Below are 22,037 nucleotides of genomic sequence, written 5' to 3' on the forward strand. Positions count from 1 at the left end.
GACAATGAAATTGACTGTCGGTGGGAGAAGGCTTGACAAAAATAGATAAAATGGCACATTTCTAGCTTACTAAACGTATTATTATAATTTTTTTTAACCTTTATTTAACTAGTCAAGCTAGTTAAGAACAAATTCTTATTTTCAATGACGGCCTAGGAACAGTGGGTTTACCTGCTCGGGGATTTGAACTTGCAACCTTTCGGTTACAAGTCCACCGCTCTAACCACTAGGCTACCCTGAGTAAGTTAACTGTGCACTACAACAGAGCCACTGAGCGCGTCCGCCATCTTACCGCTGCTCCCATCAGGAACTTGCTGCTGTCCGGCAGAAGTGCCTCGGCGGCCGGTTTCTTCTTCAGGAAGCTCTTGGCGTCTCCCGGCTCGTCATCACTATCTGACGACACCCCTACAGACATCAAGGAAGATGGGTGATTCTAAAAGAAACAGCAGTTAAAACAGTGGCTAGTCCATAGAATGAATGCATCAATGTCATCCTGAGATTGTAATGGTGGAGAGTCAATCCCCAAAGACTCTTAAAATGGGACCCGATGCGTCTCTGCTTGGCACTCGGCACTAAAGAGATTGATTGGGGGTAAGTCCCTGCAATAGAATAGCCTCCTGTCCAGGGGGTATACTTGTACATCAAGCTGCCTCTATATCGAAACAGGAGGGAGGCTCCTGCCCTATTGGCTCTAATGGATTGGCAAGGCTACTTTCTTTACTATGAGCCCAAATTACCTAAGCAGACGTTTGAGTCTTTCATTAATGGCATTCAATGTAGACATAGATCGACGTGTAATGAAAAGGCATGGTAAGAAACTCACCCGATTCAACCTCATCCTTCTCATCCTCCTCATCCGCAGAGACCATTGGGTTCTGAAAGAGAGAGAAAATATTGCTATTATACCACGAAGCCATTAGTAGGAACTAAGCATCTCACACTGGCTCAGAGTGTCTTGGGAAAGATGCATTAAGCCGAAAATACACGGGGGACGTCTTACAACGAAGTGAATTCTGATTTACATACGTATTCACACCAGAGTCAACACTTTGTAGAAGTGGCTAGACAAATTAATTACTTAAAAATCATACAATGTGATTTTCTGGATTTTTGTTTTATATTCCGTCTCTCACAGTTGAAGTGTACCTATGATAAAAATGACAGACCTCTACATGCTTTGTAATTAGGAAAACCTGCAAAATCTGCAGTGTATCAAATACTTGTTCTCCCCACTGTATATGACATATATTCTCATTACCTCGAATTCACAGGTGTCCAGCTCAATAAAACTGGGTGTACCTGGAACTACCACTCTCGTTGTCGGAGAGTCAGAATGCATTCGGCATCATGGCTGCAAGGATGAGGATTCTTGGATGCAGACTCAGTTCTGTGTGCACTGTGAACCAGTAGAGTTTATTTATCTTGTTAATAAAATGAAACCAGATTCTGGGATGTCTCAGAGTGGAGTAAATTAGATTAGACTGTACTACTACTACTACACAAGTAGAAGAAAATCTGTGGCACACAGCTCTTCTGTATGTTGTCAGCACTTGATGTTCAAATAGAATGCATTGAAACACCTTGAAGAAATGCCAACAGAGCTTTTTCAGCACACAAATAAACCTTTATTCTTGCTTCTGAAAGTAAACCACAATGCAAAAAGTGTCTGCTGAGAACAGACATGTAAAAGTGTCTATGGAATAAAATGTGTCAGAATAGTTAAATATTCCTGAATATAAATATCTCTGAACAATAGTACAACAGTGTGTTATTAACAGACCTGTAGATAAAAGAAAGTGTCTATGGAAAAAAATGAAAGTTTCTAGTGTCTGACTGTTTGAAATTCCTTGCTCAAGGAACCTTACAGATGACAGCTTTGCACACTCTTGTCAGTTAAGGCAATGGGTGGCTACTTTGAATAATCTCAAATATAAAATATTTGTTTAACACGTTTTTGGTTACTACATGATTCCATGTAGGGGCGGCAGGGTAGCCTAGTGGTTAGAGCGTTGGACTAGTAACCGAAAGGTTGCAAGTTCGAATCCCCGAGCTGACAAGGTACAAATCTGTCGTTCTGCCCCTGAACAGGCAGTTAACCCACTGGCCGTCATTGAAAATAAGAATTTGTTCTTAACTGACTTGCCTTGTAAAATAAAGATAAAATAAATAAAAATGTGTGTTGCTTTGATGTCTTCACTATTATTATACAATGTAGACAGTAGTAAAATAGGACTGGAAGTGTGCAGAGACCTTTTCCTATTTTTTCAGTTTAGCATTTTGCCTCCAGCACCTCCACTTATCGGTTTTGGGTGTGTGGTAGATTCTGCCTATTATCTACAATTACACAGGTAGCAATGCACAAACAGTATAATCTGACAATTTATTATATTTGATATTCCAAACATATTGCTCACTATTTGTCTGCTTCAGAGACAAGAAAGAGAATAAGAAAATGAGTTTTGATCAGCCATGGAAATAAAATTGCTGAAAACGTGATGGCTCACTATTTAAGAAGACGGAGAACAAGGTACAGGATCAAATATACCCAAGTGTTGGTGCAGGTACAGCCAACTAACGCTAGCATTTAATTAATTTATCGATAATTGGAGTCAAAGTACCGATATAATATTTTTCAAAATAATATTGCGATAAATAACTATTGATCACCACAATTTATCCGGAAATTTGACCAGCATTGCTCCGCATAGAGATATGAACATTAGACTTGCTTCCTAATTTGACACACTATATGCTCGCGACACCGTTGAAGCTCTCATTCACTCTCATGCATTCGATTTCCACGTTCCCCGGGTGATTGACTCAAAAAGGTTACAAAAATGTTGCCAAAACAGAACGCATATTTGGATTATTTAATGTTGCTTTATATGTGCGTTCCTTATTGGTAAGTGTTATTTGCTAAAAAACAACAACAACAGATTACTAAGAATCGACCATCCTGTGTTGTCATAGCGAAAAGCCTCACCTCCTTGTAGCTGGCAATCTCCGTCTCGTAGTCCCTGTTGTACTTGCGGATCTTCTGCCGCAGGGTGCTGAGTGCTTTGGCGTTGTTCTTGTTCATCTTCTTCTTGCCTTCTTTGTCCTCCCAAAGCTGTAGGGAAACATTAACCATCATCGTGCTTAGCCATAGTGGTAGGAGTGTGTGTCTTAATAGAAACCGTGTGAACTGTGAATGTTTACCTGATTTAAAAAGTCTTCTAGGTCGGACAGAAGACGGATGTAGAAGGGAGGCATCCCTTCCTTATCCACTATAGTCTTGCTTTTGAGGAATGCTCGGCATAGCTGCTCAAACTCCTCCAGACACTTGGACATATCTCGGATCTTCATGGCGTTGCGGATCGTCTTGATTAGGTTAGTTAGCTCCTCGAACCTAGAACATCATCTTTTTTTTAATGATTGTTTATTGAGATAGCCGACATTAAATACAACACCAGTTTGATTTTGTTTAATTTGAGGGACATAGGAAAATAAGTGTGTGTGTGTGTGTGTCCCAACTAGAGGTCGACTGATTAATCGGAATAGCCGATTAATTAGGGCCGATTTCAAGTTTTCACCTTTATTTAATCTTTATTTACTAGGAAAGTCAGTTAAGAACACATTCTTATTTTCAATGACGGCCTAGGAACGAGGCAGAACGACAGATTTTTACCTTGTCAGCTCGGGGGATCCAATCTTGCAACCTTACAGTCAACACTCTAACCACCTGCCTCACGAGGAGCCTGCCTGTTACGCGAATGCAGTAAGCCAAGGTAAGTTGCTAGCTAGCATTAAACTTATCTTATAAAAAACAATCAATCAACGACTGTCGTTGCTCCAATGTGTACTTAACCATAAACATCAATGCCTTTCTTAAAATCAATACACAAGTATATCTTTTTAAACCTGCATATTTAGCTCAAAGAAATCCAGGTTAGCAGGCAATATTAACCAGGTGAAATTGTGTCACTTCTCTTGCGTTCATTGCACGCAGAGTCAGGGTATATGCAACAGTTTGGGCCGCCTGTCTCTTTGCGAACTAATTTGCCCGAATTCTACGTAATTATGACATAACATTGAAGGTTGTGCAATGTAACAGCAATATTTAGACTTAGGGATGCCATCCGTTAGATAAAATATGGAACGGAATAAACATTTTGTTTTCGAGGTGATAGTTCCCGGATTTGACCTAAGGCTCGTATTTCTGTGTGTCTATTATAGTTAAGTCTATGATTTGATATTTGATAGAGCAGTCTGACTGAGGGGTGGTAGGCAGCAGCAGGCTCATAATAGTCAAAGGTATATGGTTTAGAGAGAAATAGTCGGCGCGTTATAATTCCTGTAATACCTTGCGGCTGAACTTGAAAGGGGTTCCTTCGTTATTTTACTGTTCATGTCTTCCATAGAGAATGTCTTGATCTACTTCAAATAAGGTCTGTGTTTCGTGCAGGCTTAAACCGCCTCGTCGTTTTGATACCCGTGTAAATCTCACTAGGAGAACGTTTGTCAACATATTTTCATAAATCCACTCTACAAAAAAAAGATCTTTGCTTATATTTAGCCAATATTGATCAGTTACCTTGTCCTATGGATATCTACAGTTATAAAATTGGCAAGGTGGTGTAAGCCTACATGAAACACAGTGAATCTAAAAATATCCTATGGAATAAATTAATGACGGAACTGCTTTTCAAATTTTGCTAGGTGTTATGGGAATTATGACTAGCACTTTGGTAGTCAATTCTTACCATGTCCATTATTAAAATAGGATTTCCTGCATATAGAAATTACAGTTTTTGTTTTCAACATTCATCACAGGTAACTTAAACTATTTTTATTCAAACAGTTAAGAGTATTTGTCTCCTAAGCAGACTCTTCAGTATCATTGTCACTTCAGAGTTGTGTGTGTGTTTTACAGATGGCAGAGAAAAGCAGAGCACCAGTGTGGGACTATTACATGAAATTGGCACCAGGGAAAGCAAGGTGTCTTATTTGTGATAAAGATGTAAGCATGGGGTCAGCAACGGCTAAATCAAAAAATACCACCAACCTGTTTCAACGCCATATCGGTATCGGATTTTTTTGTCCTCCAATAATCGGTATCGGTATTGAAAAATCATAATCAGTCGACCTCTAGTCCCAACTCTCATTTCCTGCAATTGTACATAGTTTAAATAGACTCATGACATCTTTTAGGTAGGCTATTTAATGATAAGGAAAATAAAGTCTAGATCCGATTTCCACAAATGTTATTCCGCTACCAAATATGTTTTATTATGATAATTTATATGAACATTCAATTTAATTATACATTCTCTTTTACAAAAAGTGAGTTGATCAATTGAAAGTGACAGGGTGACACATTGTTTAAGTTTACTTCCCAAGAAAAGTCTAATTTCTTTGACTCCTCGTAGTTCAGCTTCTGAATGTCAGAGACAAACGAAAGATATTCCCATGTGCATCAGTCTCATATTCCTCTGGTGTTAAACAGCTTGTTTCTAGCCTAAAGCATTGCGGATTTCTGCATCGTTTTAGATTAGTATAAAGAACTGAGAATTGCACCAAAAAAAAAGTATTACGCTCCCCCCATAGGTTGGGAACCCCTGGGGCAGATGGCATAGTCCAGGGCAGGCATACCAACACATACAAGACTGCATCAGAGTCAGGGGATGGTAGCCTAGTCCCAGATATCTTTATGTTGCACAGCCAACTCCTATGGGTGGTAGCCTGGTCCCAGATCAGTTTATGCCTATGCTGTATTGCCAACTCCTATCATCAGACATAAAAGCCCCCATAGGAGTTGGCTATACAGCACATGGACAAGGCTAAGGAGATGGTTCTATGGATAATGGAAGTAGAGTAAATGACTGACCTCTTGTCCTTGGCACTACGCACCACTCTCTTGGTGTCTTCCTCATCGTCACGAAGCAGCAATGACCTACGAGGAACAAATGTGGAAAAGTGAGAAAGCTGTGAAAACAGTCAGAGTGACTGAGGTTTCAGAGAGAGAAAGTAGTACTGACTGCTTGGTAAAAGTAGTGCCGGGTACTTTAGGGGTGATCTCATCAGACAACGAGGAATCCTCAGACTCGCTGTCGGAACCGGTGGCAAAGAAACGTGACATTGCTGAAGACTGCCGTCAATCTGTGGGGGTGGAATCATGATATTTTATAATGGGGCTCAAACACATGGTGCGAAGGAGCAACTTGAAATGACAAATAACATTTTCTCTTAACCAAGTGTTTTCCATAAGCGCTATTTCCATTTCATAAATTAACAAGCCTTCATTTCATTTAAAAGATTCAATTCACCAGTCAGAAAAGTCTGCAAAGCCTTTTCTAGATAGAATGAACCAAATACATCTTCTAGTGATCTATTGATTGGACAGGTGCCTGTCAGTCACAAAGCGAGCAATGACAGGGAAAAACTGCTGGTTCGTCAGTCTGCCCCGCCTCTCGGCACCTGTGTTAATTTTGTGCGTTGTGGTTGGCTGCAGTCAAATTTATTTTCACGGAGGAGGGAGAGTATGATGCTTCTTCATTGTTTCCTGTGAGTGAATGTACATATCACGTGTAACGTAAGTGGTAAAGAGGAGTTGAAATCGACATAATTATGGTTTTGTAGCACATTCATTTATTTTCTTTTGCGTGTTTCATAGGCCTATAGCCAGCAATGGAATCGAGGCGCATAGGCTATTTACTGTTGGATGACTGACGACGAACAGCTTGCATTGACTAGTATAATTAAAGGTGTTGAACTGACGGAACAAAGTCAATCTATATCATTTTGTTATTCATAAATCATATAACGTAATTATGTCCATGGTATCGCATCGGGACAAATAAAACAAAACCTTGTTTGTATTTTCCTAGGACTCGAATGCCCTTGTCGAAGACTTGCCAGTGAATGCTAAAATGAGCAGAGCTGGGCGATAAACTGCCTGAACTGATGCAAGAACAGTAAATAGAACGATAAGTTTATAACAATGTGCAATGTTTTTTCAAACGATCCTTTAAACTACTACTGCTGCTTTGATGGTTGTAGCCATCAATTGTCCCATTAACAATCACCTATATTAGCATATGCATTTAATTTCAAACTACACATTTCTAGTATAGGCTACTTATCGTAATGAACAATATCAGCAAAATGCCTAAAATAAATGATCGGTGTTGATATTTTTCAGTTTATCGTCCCAGCTCAAGTGTAGGCTAGTGACGAGCTGTTCACGAACTAACTGCTCTTTTTGAACTGATATTTTAGGTGAACTGGTCACTAAACCTTGAGTCCTGGTTCATGTGCTCAAGTCCTTGTCCAAGTGCTCAAGTCCTGGTCCAAGTGCTCAAGTCCTGGTCCAAGTGCTCAAGTTTGAGTAACTGGGTCCTTATTAACTCCAATTATTTACCAGGTGTGATATAGTGTAGTGGCAAGAAGGATTTAGTCAATAAATTGTTTTCTATCCATTTTCCTTTCTTTCTGTGCCTCCAAATGTTTTCATATGTTTTGTAATGTTAACAGTTTTTGAACGTTGCAAATAGAAATTCCATTAATAGAGCCAACGTTATTCCTTATTAAATATATCAGAGGCATGTTTTTTCTACAGAGTATACATTTATATCTGAACTAGAGGTCGACCGATTAATCGGAATGGCCAATTAATTAGGGCCGATTTCAAGTTTTCATAACAATCGGTAATCGCATTTTTGAACACCGATTATGGACGATTACGTTACATTGCACTCCACGAGGAGACTGCGTGGCAGGCTGACTACCTGTTATGCGAGTGCAAGAAGGAGCCAAGGTAAGGTGCTAGCTAGCATTAAACGTATCGTAACATAATCACAGGTTAACTACACATGGTTGATGATATTACTAGTTTATCTAGCTTGTCCTGCGTTGCATATAATCGATGCAGTGCCTGTTAATTTATCATTGAATCACAGCCTACTTCGCCAAACAGGTGATTTAACAAGTGCATTCGCAAAAAAAGCACTGTACCTAACCATAAACATCAATGCCTTTCTTAAAATCAATACACAAGTATATATTTTTAAACCTGCATATTTAGTTAATATTAGAGGTCGACCGATTATGATTTTTCAACGCCGATACCGATACCGATTATTGGAGGACCAAAAAAGCTGATACCGATTAACCGGGCGATTTTTAAAATGTATTTGTAATAATGACAATTACAACAATACTAAATGAACACTTATTTTAACTTAAAATAATACATCAATAAAATAAATTTAGCCTCAAATAAATAATGAAACATGTTCAATTTGGTTTAAATAATGCAAAAACAAAGTGTTGGAGAAGAAAATAAAAGTGCAATATGTGCCATGTAAGAAAGCTAATGTTTAAGTTCCTTGCTCAGAACATGAGCACATATGAAAGCTGGTGGTTCCTTTTAACATGAGTCTTCAATAATCCCAGGTAAGAAGTTTTAGGTTGTAGTTATTATAGGAATTATAAGGCTATTTCTCTATATACGATTTGTATTTCATATATATTTCATATATTGCTGTTACATTGTACAACCGTCAATGTTATGTCATAATTATGTACGGCCTTTGTTAGGAATAAATGGCCTTCACACAGTTCGCAATGAGCCAGGTGGCCCAAACTGCTGCATATACCCTGACTGCTTGCACGGAATGCAAGAGAAGTGACAATTTCCCTAGTTATAAGAAATTCATGTTAGCAGGTTATATTAACTAAATATGCAGGTTTAAAAATATATACTTGTGTATTGATTTTAAATAAAGGCATTGATGTTTATGGTTATGTGCATTGGTGCAACGACAGTGCTTTTGTCGCAAATGCGCTTGTTAAATCATCACCCGTTTGTCGAAGTAGGCTGTGATTCAATGAGAAATTAACAGGCACCGCATTGATTATATGCAACACAGGACACGCTTGATAAACTAGTAATATCATCAACCATGTGTAGTTAACTAGTGATTATGTTAAGATTGATTGTTTTTTATAAGATAAGTTTAATGCTAGCTAGCAACTTACCTTGGCTTCTTGCTGCCCTCGCGTAACAGGTAGTCAGCCTGCCATGCAGGCTACTCGTGGAGTGTAATGTAAGGCAGATGGTTAGAGCGTTGGACCAGTAACCAGAAGGTTGCAAAAATGAATCCCCTAGCCGACAAGGTAAAAATCTGTCGTTCTGCCCCTGAACAAGGCAGTTAACCCACCGTTCCAAATATTGATTACCGATTGTTATGAAAACTTGAAATCGGCCCTAATTAATTGGCCATTCCGATTAATCAATTGACCTCTAGTTAATATTGCCTGCTAACATGAATTTCTTTTAACCTGGGAAATTGTGTCACTTCTCTTGCGTTCTGTGCAAGCAGAGTCAGGGTATATGCAGCAGTTTGGGCCGCCTGGCTCGTTGCGAACTGTGTGAAGACCATTTCGTCCTAACAAAGACCGTAATTAATTTGCCAGAATTGTACATAATTATGACATAACATTGAAGGTTGTGCAATCTAACAGCAATATTTAGACTTAGGGATGCCACCCGTTAGATAAAATACAGAATGGTTCCGTATTTCACTGAAAGAATAAACGTTTTGTTTTCGAAATGATAGTTTCCGGATTTGACCATATTAATGACCTAAGGCTCGTATTTCTGTGTGTTATTATATTATAATTAAGTCTATGATTTGATAGGGCGGTCTGACTGAGCGGTGGTTGGCAGCAGCAGGCTCGTAAGCATTCATTCAAACCGCACTTTCCTGCATTTGCCAGCAGCTCTTCGCTGTGCTTGAAGCATTGCACTGTTTATGACTTCAAGCCTATCATCTCCTGAGATTAGGCTGGCAATACTAAAGTACCTATTAGAACATCCAATAGTCAAAGGTATATGAAATACAAATGGTATAGAGAGAAATAGTCCTATAATAACTACAACCTAAAACTTCTTACCTGGGAACAATTGAAGACTCATGTTAAAAGGAACCACCAGCTTTCATATGTTCTGAGCAAGGAACTTAAACGTTAGCTTTCTTACATGGCACATATTGCACTTACTTTCTTCTCCAACACTTTGTTTTTGCATTATTTAAACCACATGGAACATGTTTCATTATTTATTTGAGACTAAATTTATTTTATTGATGTATTATATTAAGTTAAAATAAGTGTTCATTCAGTATTGTTGTAATTGTCATCATTACAAATATATATATATTTTTTAAACGGCCGATTAATCTGTATTTTTGGTCCTCCAATAATCGGTAACGGTGTTGAAAAATCATAACTGGTCGACCTCTAATCTGAACGTTCCAAAACATTGTGTCCTGCTGAACACACCCCAGGTTGTTAGCTATAACTAGCTAATGAGGTAACATGACTGAACAAGTTGTAGACTAAACAAATGGTTAACGCCCGATCCGCAAGTTGCCTAGTTTCAGAACAGCCAAGCGACGCACCAATGCACGATAGAAAAAAAGTAATATCTTTTGAACGTTAATGGCTAGAATCTAGACATTTTCTCTTAGGAAAAGAGGGAGACTTGGGCTAATACATTGGCTACAGAACCTGGCTATGAACTGCAGTGGGGCAAGTGCAAGGGTTGAGCAGGACTACAAATTCAAAAACATTTCTATACTCAAGGGAGAGAAAAATATAGCTAGACTGATGTTTTACTATTAAACTTAAAGCTGTTACATCTGACCAAATGCACATGCAAGTTATATCTCATTGAAATAATGTGCAAAAAGCAGTAGACCTGTTATATCTATACCTCCCGTGCTTAAAGTTGCACTATGCAGAAACACGGAACCCATACCGACGTGCATACATTTATTTTGTCCCCCTACACCAAACGTGATCACGACACGCAGGTTAAAATATCAAAACAAACTCTGAACCAATGACATTCATTTGGGGACAGATCAAAAAGCATTAAACATTTATGGCAATTTAGCTAGTTAGCTTGCACTTGCTAGCTAATTTGTCCTATTTAGCTAGCTTGCTGTTGCTAGCTAATTTATCCTGGGATATAAACATTAGGTTGTTATTTTACCTGAAATGCACAAGGTCCTCTACTCTGACAATTAATCCACACAAAAACAGTCAACCTAATCATTTCTAGTCATCTCTCCTCCTTCCAGGCTTTTTCTTCATTTAATTTATATGGTGATTGGCATCTAAACTGTCATAGTATTACCACGACAACCGGCAACAGTTCGTCTTTCAATCACCCACGTGGGTATAACCAATGAGGAGATGGCAGGTGGGTATCTGCTTCTATAAACCAATGAAGAGATGGGAGAGGCAGGACCTGCTTCTATAAACCAATGAAGAGATGGGAGAGGCAGGACTTGCAACGCGATTTTTGTCCGAAAGAGGAATTACTTCTATTTTATCCCTTGGCAACGCAGACGCTCGTTGACGCGCGCGAGCAGTGTGGGTGCAATAAGTGAATAACATAGATTTCTACATTTATTTTGCGACGCGAGCGGTGTGGTCAGCCTATAAGAGTTTAACGTGGGCATGTCTCATTGCCACCAGTTGCGAAGCAGGCGTTGTAACATAGAACAATGGGCTGGGAATAGAACGTTCAGGAGGCGAGTTGGTGCCACGGTGCTACAGAGGTAAAGACAGTTTCAAGTTGGATATTCGGCGGATATTTGCGCTTTCAAACCACAATAGCTTTCAAACCACTTGAGCCACGGACTCCAAATAAGTGTCATGACGTTGGAAAAATTGTGCACAACATTGCACAGGTCTTATTTTCACGATTTGGACATTAATTCGCTTTCCAAAGCTAATAAACATGTAGAAATGTGAGCAGGATTTTGTATTCCAAGTTGAATTAGTTAGGGAGCGTAAACAAAGTACAAACTTTTTTACATTCAAATTTCAATTGCTCCTTGATCATATGACCTTACTGACTTCAAACAAGGTTCAGAATGTCCACTGACTACCCTTCTATATTGCACACCCTTTATAGTTTGTCAATTTTCATCTCACATGATTTTACATGAATTTTTCAAAATGTAAAGTTTCAATAGCTCATTGGTCGTGTGACCTAGTGACTTCAAACAAGGTTCAGAATGTCCACTCAGTGGGCCTACACATAGCACACCCTTTAGTTTGTCCATTTTCATCTCACATGGTTTTACATTAATTTTTCCAAATTTAGAATTTCAATAGCTCCTTGGTCATGTGACCTAGTGACTTCAAACAAGGTTCAGAATGTCCACTCAGTGGGCCTACACATAGCACACCCTTTAGTTTGTCCATTTTCATCTCACATGGTTTTACATGAATTTTTCCAAATTTAGAATTTCAATAGCTCCTTGGTCATGTGACCTAGTGACTTCAAACAAGGTTCAGAATGTCCACGGACTATACCTTCATATCGCACACTCTGATGTTTGTCTACTTTCATCTCATGGTATTAGACTTAAGTCTAAGCTTTGCAGGCCTTCATTTTACATGGGTGTTAAAAACATTTTTTAAGTCAACAAATGTTCCATCCTTGCAATAACCATCTTTCACATGGAGACTGAAAAGATCCGCAAATGGCTGTATGTGGTATGGATCAAGGACAGGAGAGGTGTTCAAACAGAGGTGCTTAAAGAATGGCGCACAGGTAGGCCTCATGAAAAACAATGTTTCATGTGCTCTTATTAATCACAGTAATAGGCAGTGATTTGTCAGTCAGTGAGCTTGATAACATGAAAGAATCCTTTTCATAGCATCACTTTCATATACTGTACATTGAGACAAATCCTTCTATGTTGAGTTTTAGAATGCAGTTTACATAACCTGATAATGACTTGATATTTGAGTGCATTCACAACAAGCCACCTGCAGATAACTTACAAAATGCAATATTGCATTTGAGGGTTCATTTTCCCTTATGAAAATAGTTATTTGATGCATGGCCTACTATTTCTAACTGGGAAAATAAATTACATACGTCTTTTGTGAGTAAAATCCTTTTTCCAAAAAAAGTGTAGGTACATTTTTATGAAGAGGTAAGAGGGTTGTGATATGGCTAATTTAATAGTAAAATAATTTAAGGGATCAATACATTTCTATATTGCTTCAACCAGTATCTGCATGAACCATCAGGCCAAGTGTTTTTGGTTGACCCTGCTGGACAGAAAGAGAAGGAGGAATCGGAACACGCTGCATTCAAATTCAGGTCTTAGTTTTTTCATTGTACTGGATCTAATACTTATTAGCATTTTGCAAACATTCATAAGTGTAATACTTTTTCATGACATACTGTGAAGAAATCTCTTGGCTGCTGGCTCTGCCACTTTCAGACATGCGTAGAGCAGACTTGAACCACAGGGGTTCTCTGTAAAGAGAGTAATCAAAAAGGCACAGACACACCCCTCGACTTTCAATTGGCACCGTTGACCTGTATGTATTCTCTCCTGATTGGCTCTGTGGTGCACAGTCTGACTAAAGTGCCAGCGCTATGAGGAGAGACATCCTCCTTTGTATTTATGGGAACAAATATTTCCAAACACTATTCTTGGACAGTTAGAAGACACAATGCATCAATGCAAAAAAATATATATGACTAATTACTGTCCATGAGTAATCTCAACCTTGTGGGTCTATGGGTGTTTGGGCAAATAAAGTGGCAACTCAATTCTACCACTGACTAGTCTCTCATGCCTCTGAACGGGGACACAGGGCAATCGTTTTTAATCTAAACCAGCTCTTTCTTACTGGAGTACATTAACCCCTAATTGGGGCTCTTTTCTTGACACATAGTAGCAGTTTACCAGATAAGAAGTCAAGAAGATCAAAAAGTAGATTGTTGTAAGGGTGTATTACATCCTGTGCTGGCCCCATTGTCATATCCATTCTGGATTCTGAGTGGTAAAGTCATAGCTGGAAAATGCCTCTATGTATGTGTATACATTTTCCGCCAAGACAGAACTGCCAAAGGGGGTGGAGTTGCAATCTACTGCTGAGACAGCCTGCAGAGTTCTGTCATGCTATCCAGGTCTGTGCCCAAACAGTTTGAGCTTGTACTTTTAAAAATCCACCTTTCCAGAAGTAAGTCTCTCACTGTTGCCGCTTGTAACAGACCCCCCTCAGCCCTCAGCTGCGCCCTGGACCCATAGGTGAATTAATTGCCCCCCATGTATCTTCAGAGTTTGTACTGTTAGGTGACCTAAACTGGGATATGCTTAACATCCCGGCCGTCCTACAATCTAAACTAGATGCCCTCAATTTCATCCAAATTATCATGGAACCTACCAGGTAAAAGTCCAAATCGGTAAACTCGGGTACCTTCATAGATATCATCCTGATCAACACGTCCTCTAAATACACCTCTGCTGTCTTCAACCAGGATCTCAGCGATCACTGCATCATTGCCTGTGTCAGTAATGGGTCCGCGGTCAAACAACCACCACTCACCACAGTCAAACGCTCCCTAAAACACTTCAGCGAGCAGGCCTTTATAATTGACCTGGCCCGGGTATCCTGAAAAGATATTGACCTCATTCCGTCAGTAGAGGATGCCTGGTTATTCTTTAAAAGTGCTCACCATCTTAAATAAGCATGCCCCATTCAAAAGATTTAGAACCAGGAACAGATATAGATAGCCCTTGGTTCACTCCAGACCTGACTGCCCTTGACCAGCACAAAAACACCCTGTGGCGTTCTGCATTAGCATCGAATAGCCCACGCGATATACAACTTTTCAGGGAAGTTAGGAACCAATATACACAGGAAGTTAGGAAAGCAAAGGCTTTTTTGCAAACAGTATTTTGCATCCTGTAGCACAAACTCCAAAAAGTTCTGGGACACTGTAAAGTCCATGGAGAATAAGAGCACCTCCTCCCAGCTGCCCACTGCACTGAGGCTAGGAAACACTGTCACCACCAATAAATCTACAATTATCGAGAATTTCAAGAAGCATTTTCCTACGGCTGGCCTTGCTTTCCACCTGGCTACCCCTACCCCGGTCAACAGCTCTGCACCCCCCACAGCAACTTGCCCAAGCTTCCCCATTTCTCCTTCACCCAAATCCAGATAGCTGATGTCCTGAAAGAGCTGCAAAATCTGGACCCCTACAAATCAGATGGGCTAGACAATCTGGACCCTCTCTTTCTAAAATGATCCGCCGCAATTGTTGCAACCCCTATTACTAGCCTGTTCAACCTCTCTCTCGTATCGTCTGAGATCCCCAAAGATTGGAAAGCTGCCGCGGTCATCCCCCTCTTCAAAGGGGGAGATACTCTAGAGATACTCTCTACCCTGCTCTGCCTTTCTAAGGTCTCTACGAAAGCCAATTTAACAAACCGATCATCGACCATTTTGAATCCCACCGTACCTTCTCCGCTATGCAATCTGGTTTGCGGGCTGGTCATGGGTGCTCCTCAGCCACACTCAAGGTCCTAAACGATATCATAATCACAATCGACAAAAGACAATGCTGTGCAGCCATATCCATTGACCTGGCCACGGCTTTTGACTCTGTCAATCACTGCATTCTTATCGGCAGACTCAACAGCCTTGGTTTCTCAAATGACTGCCTCACCTGGTTCACCAACTACTTCTCAGATAGAGTTCAGTGTGTTAAATGGGAGGGCCTGTTGTCCGGACCTCTGGCAGTCTCTATGGGGGTGCCACAGGCTTCAATTCTCGGGTCGACTCTTTTCTCTGAAAACATCAATGATATCGCTCTTGCGGCTGGTGATTCTCTGATCCACCTCTACGCAGACGACACCATTCTGTTTGCTTCTGGCCCTTCTTTGGACAGTGTGTTAACTAACCTCCAAATGAGCTTCAATGCCTACAACACTCTTTACGTTGCCTCCAACTGCTCTTAAAATGCAAGTAAAACTAAATGCATGCTCTTCAACCGATCGCTGCCCGCATCTGCCCACCCGCCTAGCATCACTACTCTGGATAGTTCTGACTTAGAACATGTGGACAACGACAAATACCTGGGTGTCTGGTTAGACTGTAAACTCTCCTTCCAGACTCATATTAAGCATCTCCAATCCAAAATTAAATCTAGAATCGGCTTCCTATTTCGCAACAAAGCATCCTTCACTCATGCTGCCAAATATACCCTCGTAAAACTGACTATCCTACCGATCCTTGACTTCGGCAATGTCATTTACAAAATAGCCTCCAACACTCAACTCAGCAAATTGGATGCAGTCTATCACAGTTCCATCCGTTTTGTCTCCAAAGCCCCATATACTACCCACCACTGCGACCTGTATGCTCTCGTTGGCTGGCCCTCGCTTCATATTCGTCGCCAAACCCATTGGCTCCAGGTCATCTATAAGTCCTTGCTAGGTAAAGCCCCACCTTATCTCATCTCACTTGTCACCATAGCAGCACCTACCCGTAGCACGCGCTCCAGCAGGTATATTTCACTGGTCACCCCCAAAGCCAATTCCTCCTTTGGCCGGCTTTCCTTCCAGTTCTCTGCTGCCAATGACTGGAACGAATTGCAAAAGTCACTGAAGCTGGAGACTCATATCTCCCTCACTATCTTTCAGCATCAGCTATCAGAGCAGCTTACAGATCATTGCACCTGTATGTAGCCCATCTTTAAATAGCCCATCACCATATTATTATTTGTTTTGCTCCTTTGCACATTCATCTTCTGCACATCTCACTCCCGTGTTTATTTGCAAAATTGTTATTATTTTTCCACTACGACCTATTTATTGCCTTACCTCCCTAATCTTACTTAATTTGCACACACTGTATATAGGCTTTTGTATTGTTATTGACTGTACGTTTGTTTATTCCATGTGTAACACTGTGTTGTTTGTGTCACAGTGCTTTGCTTTATCTTGGCCAGGTTGCAGTTTTAAATGAGAACTTGTTCTAAACTGGCCTACCTGGTTGAATAAAGGTGAAGAAAAAAAATACTGTATGTGGGAATGTCCGTCCTACATGTAGTGTTGGTACATGGAATATTCCTCAACTGCATATATCATAAATTGCTATTGCAAATAGAAGTATTATGATCAACAACTGACATTTTCAGATATTATTTTGACCAACACACTTTGGTGCTTACAATTCATTCTCTATTGTCATAGATTGGGTGGGCGTACTGATGAAACTGTCACTTAGATTTTTTTTCTTAGTCTACAAACTCTCTACATTTATTCACGTTGTGATAGGGTTGGATCCTATATGCTACTTTTAATTGTCTTGTAAATGGTTCAGTGCCTATAATTTAGGCTGTGTCTAGAATGGGGCTTAAAGGAAATTACCTCTACTCATAAATTACTACTTGATTATAGTGATATGGAAAACAGCATACAAATTTGGCTTGTGTATTCATTTGCCTATAACCAATCATAATTCCATTATTTTTACATAAAAAAGAGAATGCTTCAAAATGAGAAGACCCTGCCATGGAAAAGACGACTGGGTGGACATAAAGTGGAAAGGAGTGGAAATAACTCACGCCATGCAGCAGGACACCTTCAGCTGTGGGGTCTTTGCAATGCAGGTTTGATAGTTATATTTTCAATAATGAATGGTTAGCTGTTATGTGACAATTAGGTCAAAAACTCTATTTTATTTTTGGTGTAAATGGCCAAGGAAGTTGCACAGAACTTCCCAACATCCCCTCCCAAATTGATATGGAACCTTCAAAAACACATGGAGCAACAGCGAAAAGAAAAGGCTGAGGATATCCTAAAACATGTCTGGTATGTAATGATATAGAATTCAAAATAAATGTAAACTCTTTATTTTTATGTAGTTGTGTGGGACAGCCATATGTTCAGTTCATGTCTATGAGTTCAACAAAGACAACAACTGCTTCATGTGTGCCACTGATAAAGCACCTGGATGTGGCCCAAAGACTGACTGGGTTAGTATGTTTATACATTTTTGACAACAGTGACAGCATGTAAGACAATTTATGATATAACACAATGGATGGCTAATTCTTCATACTGCATTGATATAACGTGTTACGGTTTGTTTTGTTATGATTGAATGTGTTGCATGCCAACGGTGTTGTGCCATGTGCTGTGCCTAGAAATGAAGACAAAAGAGTTGAGTAAAGAACACAAACTGGAAGTGCAGTCTTTGTTGTTGAAAATGTCTGCTATAGCCCATCCACACTGAAGAGGCTCTGAAATGTACTCAACCAGGGATAAAGAGAAAGTTAACACTGAAATGTTTTGTACTTAATTGAAGTTGTGTCTGATGACACATACCCAAATCTAACTGCCTGTAGCTCAGGCCCAGAAGCAAGGATATGCATATTCTTGGTATCATTTGAAAGGAAACAATATGAATTTTGTAGAAATGTGAATTGAATGTAGGAGAATATAACACAATAGATCTGGTAGAAGAAAATACAAGGAAATAAACAAACGTTTTCTGTTTTTTATTGTTGCTGCATCATCTTTCAAATGACCAAGAACAGCCTAACATACAGATAGGATGCTGGGGATGATTTGAATGAAGAACATAAGATGGAAACAATAGCTGAGCAAAGTTTTAGACAGATAACTTCAAAAATGAGCAAGCTACATGACATTGAGCATGAAGTCACCCATGTGTCAAGTGGCCAAATTGGTACAGTGATACATTTTGAAGGAAGGAACTATATACAAAATACATAAATGCTATTCTAACACACACAAACAAAAATATATATAAAAAATAAATAAATCAAATAACAAGGGTAACTATTTACCCATTTTCTATTTACAATATTGTGAAGACCCTCAGTCCTCTACACAATATTGTGCTGCTGGTGCCATGGCCCATAGCAGTCTCTTTCTGGTGTAAAGCAGAGGCTTACTGAACAGGTGGTGCAGGTGATGGGGCATTTCCTGTGACAAAGGGCACAACGACATCTCCTTACTGTGCTCTTTTTGCCCTGAGGCACATTCATCCCTGCAGAGATGAATCTGGGCAGGTGAACACCACTGGTTTGAGCAGAAGGGACAGAGGTAGAGGGGACAGAAGGTGCTGTAGCTAGCAAGCTCCTGGATGAGCAGCTCCCTGAAGGCTAGCTGTGAAAGGCTGTCCACAGCTCTTGGCCATTTCCTTCTGGAGGATGAAGGCATTCACCACAGCAATGTCAATGAAATTATAGAAAAATGTCTTGTACCATTTTGTGGTCTTGTGGAGAACATTGTAGTATCCTATCAATTTCTTCTATAATTTGGGTTACATCTGTATATCTAGACTTTGTTTGAGCTTTTCCTGATTTATTCACCATAATTTAAATATATAAAATTGCTAAAAATGCTCTTCACTATGTACTGCTATGCGTAACACTCGTGGCCCCGTCAAGTAGGATTTTCAATGGCGAATGAACCCTTTTTACGCCAGAGTTTACGACAAAGGCTGGTCTTCGAACGTATAACCATTACATATTGCCATTTACCTCAGCTCATTGGCTATCTTCCAAGCTAGATTTCAAGATGATCAGTGATCATTGGGCCAAAATACAGTCAAAGATAGACCGCTCCTACCATTGGTGCGCAATGAGGTCATTGATTGGTGTCTTCAAATTGATTTGTTTCGGTCAATACGTCCCGGGAAAAGAGACATAAAGTGTGATTGTGTTAAGAACAAACAGAGGATTGCAATGAAACCGACCATGAATGGATAAATGTGTGTTTAGTGTGTGTATTTACCACAAATGTTTAGTCCAAAGTTGAATGAGACGGAAATCACTACGCAAGCGGTTTACAAATGTTTGTGTTAGGCTATAAAAATGGATGTTAATCAAACAAAACTAACATTCACTGTGGAGCTAGGACAATTGGCATTGCCACCAGAGGAATATTTTCAAAGGTAAGTGATTGATTTTGTTATTTCTGACATTAATGCTTGGGTGGAAAATACTAGTAATACTTTTGTTAGCTGGGTGCTCTCCTCAGATAATCGCATGGTTTGCTTTTGACGTAAAGCCTTTTTGAAATCTGACACAGCGGCTGGATTAATAAGATGTTAAGCTTTGAAATGACGCAAGACATGTATTTACAAGAATGTTTAATATTATGAACGGTGCATTTAGAATTTTAGCGCTCTGCAATTTCACTGGCTGTTGGCCAGGTGGTACGCTACTAAAAGACAAACTAAAGGGTGTGCAATGTGTAGGCCCACTGAGTGCACATTCTGAACCTTGTTTGAAGTCACTAGGTCACATGCCCAAGGAGCAATTGAAATTCTACATTTTTTTTTAAAATTCATCTAAAACCATGCGAGAAATGGACAAACTAAAGGATGTGAAATGTGTAGAGCCACTGAGTGGATATTCTGATCCTTGTTTGAAGTCACATGACAAAGGAGCTATTGAAATTCTACATTTTGAAAAATTCACGTAAAATCATGCGAGATGAAAATGGACAAACTAAAGGGTGTGTAATGTGTGTCTATGCCATCAGGTTAGCTACAACCAGTTTTGAAAGTGTTAGGAGTAATGGTTAAAGAGTTATTGAAATGTGTCACTGTTAACGGTCCCTAACTGCTTTTGGTGAACGTAAGGAAAACATGCGAATATCCGTTGAATATCCAACCTGGAACTGTCTTTACCTCGGTGACGGTGCTCAATAGAACTAATAGGGGCTGGCAGGGTGAAAATGCCCTATAATAATGCCGGTTTTTTTTCGAGGTAACTTAAACTACGGCATGCAGTTGGGACAGATGGTAATATTATGAAACTGAGCTCCACGGCGGATGTAATTAACTAGTTTTTTAATAATAAAAAAAGTTACATTTAATGTGTCCAACCTATTATAGCACTCATCTGAGTGTGCCAAAGCGCAAATAACTGATTGCACGTGTCAGTAAACGTCGAAAAACAATTGTTGCCAGCAGCACATGTAGTCGCCAACGCCATGGATAATAAACTGCCTTACAATCTCTGCTAGGGTGAGTAAAATGGTCAGTGAGGTTCTCTCATTTGTGTAGAAGTAGCAAGCTAGCCTGTTAGCTTGGGTGCTTGACTGCCGTTGAGGTCAGAACGCTCGCATCAACTTTACTCCTCCGCCAGAACGAAACGCTCTGAAGTTTACGAACGCCCAGAGCGCACTCTAACACACTGTACAGAATTTACGTACACACTTCAAGTACCTAAGTTAGCTAGCGCTGGCCAGTAACGTTAATGTTGCAATTTATATTTCATGGCACAATAATAAACACATAGTAACTAGTTAGCTAGCAATGTAGCAAAACACTAGCCCAGTGAACAATATCAGTACCTAACGTTAGCTAGCAATCTACGTATGATTGATTACACTTAGTCGTATACCCAAAACCACTGAATATCCTGGCCATATTGTGGCCAGAGTAGCTAGCTAGTTAACAAACAAGCTCCCCCCAGAGACGAGGAGGAGCATGTTAACGTTAGCTAATTCAGATAAACGAGGTAGCACGTAAAATAACAATTTATGCCGTATTTTTCGCACTGTGAAATGGATAGCTAGCCAACAAGATAAATAACGGTGACCGCTTCCTTTTCACGACAAAAACAATGACAGGTTAGCTAGAGTGCTGTTAACACACTCGGCCCAAACTTTCCCAGCAAATATAAACGCCATTTAAGATCAAAGGAATCGTTGCGAGGGACTAACCTACGTCCTTTTGAAAATCGTCCTGTGGTGTGTCTGATCACTTGGGAATGATTTATAATCCAGTTTTGCGATTTAACGGGAAAAATTGACAGCGTGGAAAGTCTCTTCCGGGCACTTGCGTCAAGAAAGGAAGTGAGGAAAGAATTCACAAAACATTGGCGTGTTTCGGCGGTTGACATCCAAAGGTGCCTTACCGCCACCTACTGTACTGGAGTGTGGGCCAGAGACGGGGAGGAACGGGTTAGGAGTTAGGCAAAAGGGTTTTAAGGGTAAGGAACGGGTTAGCTAAAAGTTTAGGTTAGCTAACATGCTAATTAGTTGCAAAGTAGCTAAAAAGTATACTGAACAAAGATATAAATGCAACAATTTCAACGATTTTACTGAGTTACAGTTCATATAAGGAAATCAGTCAATTTAAATAAATAAATTTAGGCCCCAATCTATGAATTTCACATGACT

General features: G+C 39.8%; 1 protein-coding gene across 12 annotated transcripts in view; it reads right to left on the reverse strand.

The window, feature by feature from the left end:
• The window catches only part of LOC112223839 (eukaryotic translation initiation factor 3 subunit C-like), an 80,137-nt gene extending 58,435 nt beyond the window's left edge, over positions 1 to 21,702 (reverse strand). For 9 of the 12 annotated variants that reach the window (XM_042305193.1, XM_042305191.1, XM_042305189.1 and 6 more), the window contains exons 1-7: positions 21,579 to 21,702; positions 6,018 to 6,138; positions 5,867 to 5,932; positions 3,199 to 3,388; positions 2,984 to 3,109; positions 824 to 875; positions 293 to 405 (exon numbers count right to left, since the gene is read on the reverse strand). In XM_042305193.1, coding sequence (XP_042161127.1) covers positions 293 to 405; positions 824 to 875; positions 2,984 to 3,109; positions 3,199 to 3,388; positions 5,867 to 5,932; positions 6,018 to 6,118 — 648 coding nt within the window. In that variant the 5' untranslated portion in view covers positions 6,119 to 6,138; positions 21,579 to 21,702. Of the gene's footprint in view, positions 1 to 292; positions 406 to 823; positions 876 to 1,258; positions 1,397 to 2,983; positions 3,110 to 3,198; positions 3,389 to 5,044; positions 5,148 to 5,866; positions 5,933 to 6,017; positions 6,139 to 21,578 lie in introns of those variants that run through there. The other 3 variants (XM_042305187.1, XM_042305194.1, XM_042305195.1) reach the window with 3 other exon arrangements.
• Positions 21,703 to 22,037: the final 335 nt, after the last annotated feature.

This window comes from Oncorhynchus tshawytscha, linkage group LG24, assembly GCF_018296145.1.
Source record: "Oncorhynchus tshawytscha isolate Ot180627B linkage group LG24, Otsh_v2.0, whole genome shotgun sequence".
NCBI classification, from domain to species: Eukaryota; Metazoa; Chordata; class Actinopteri; order Salmoniformes; family Salmonidae; genus Oncorhynchus; species Oncorhynchus tshawytscha.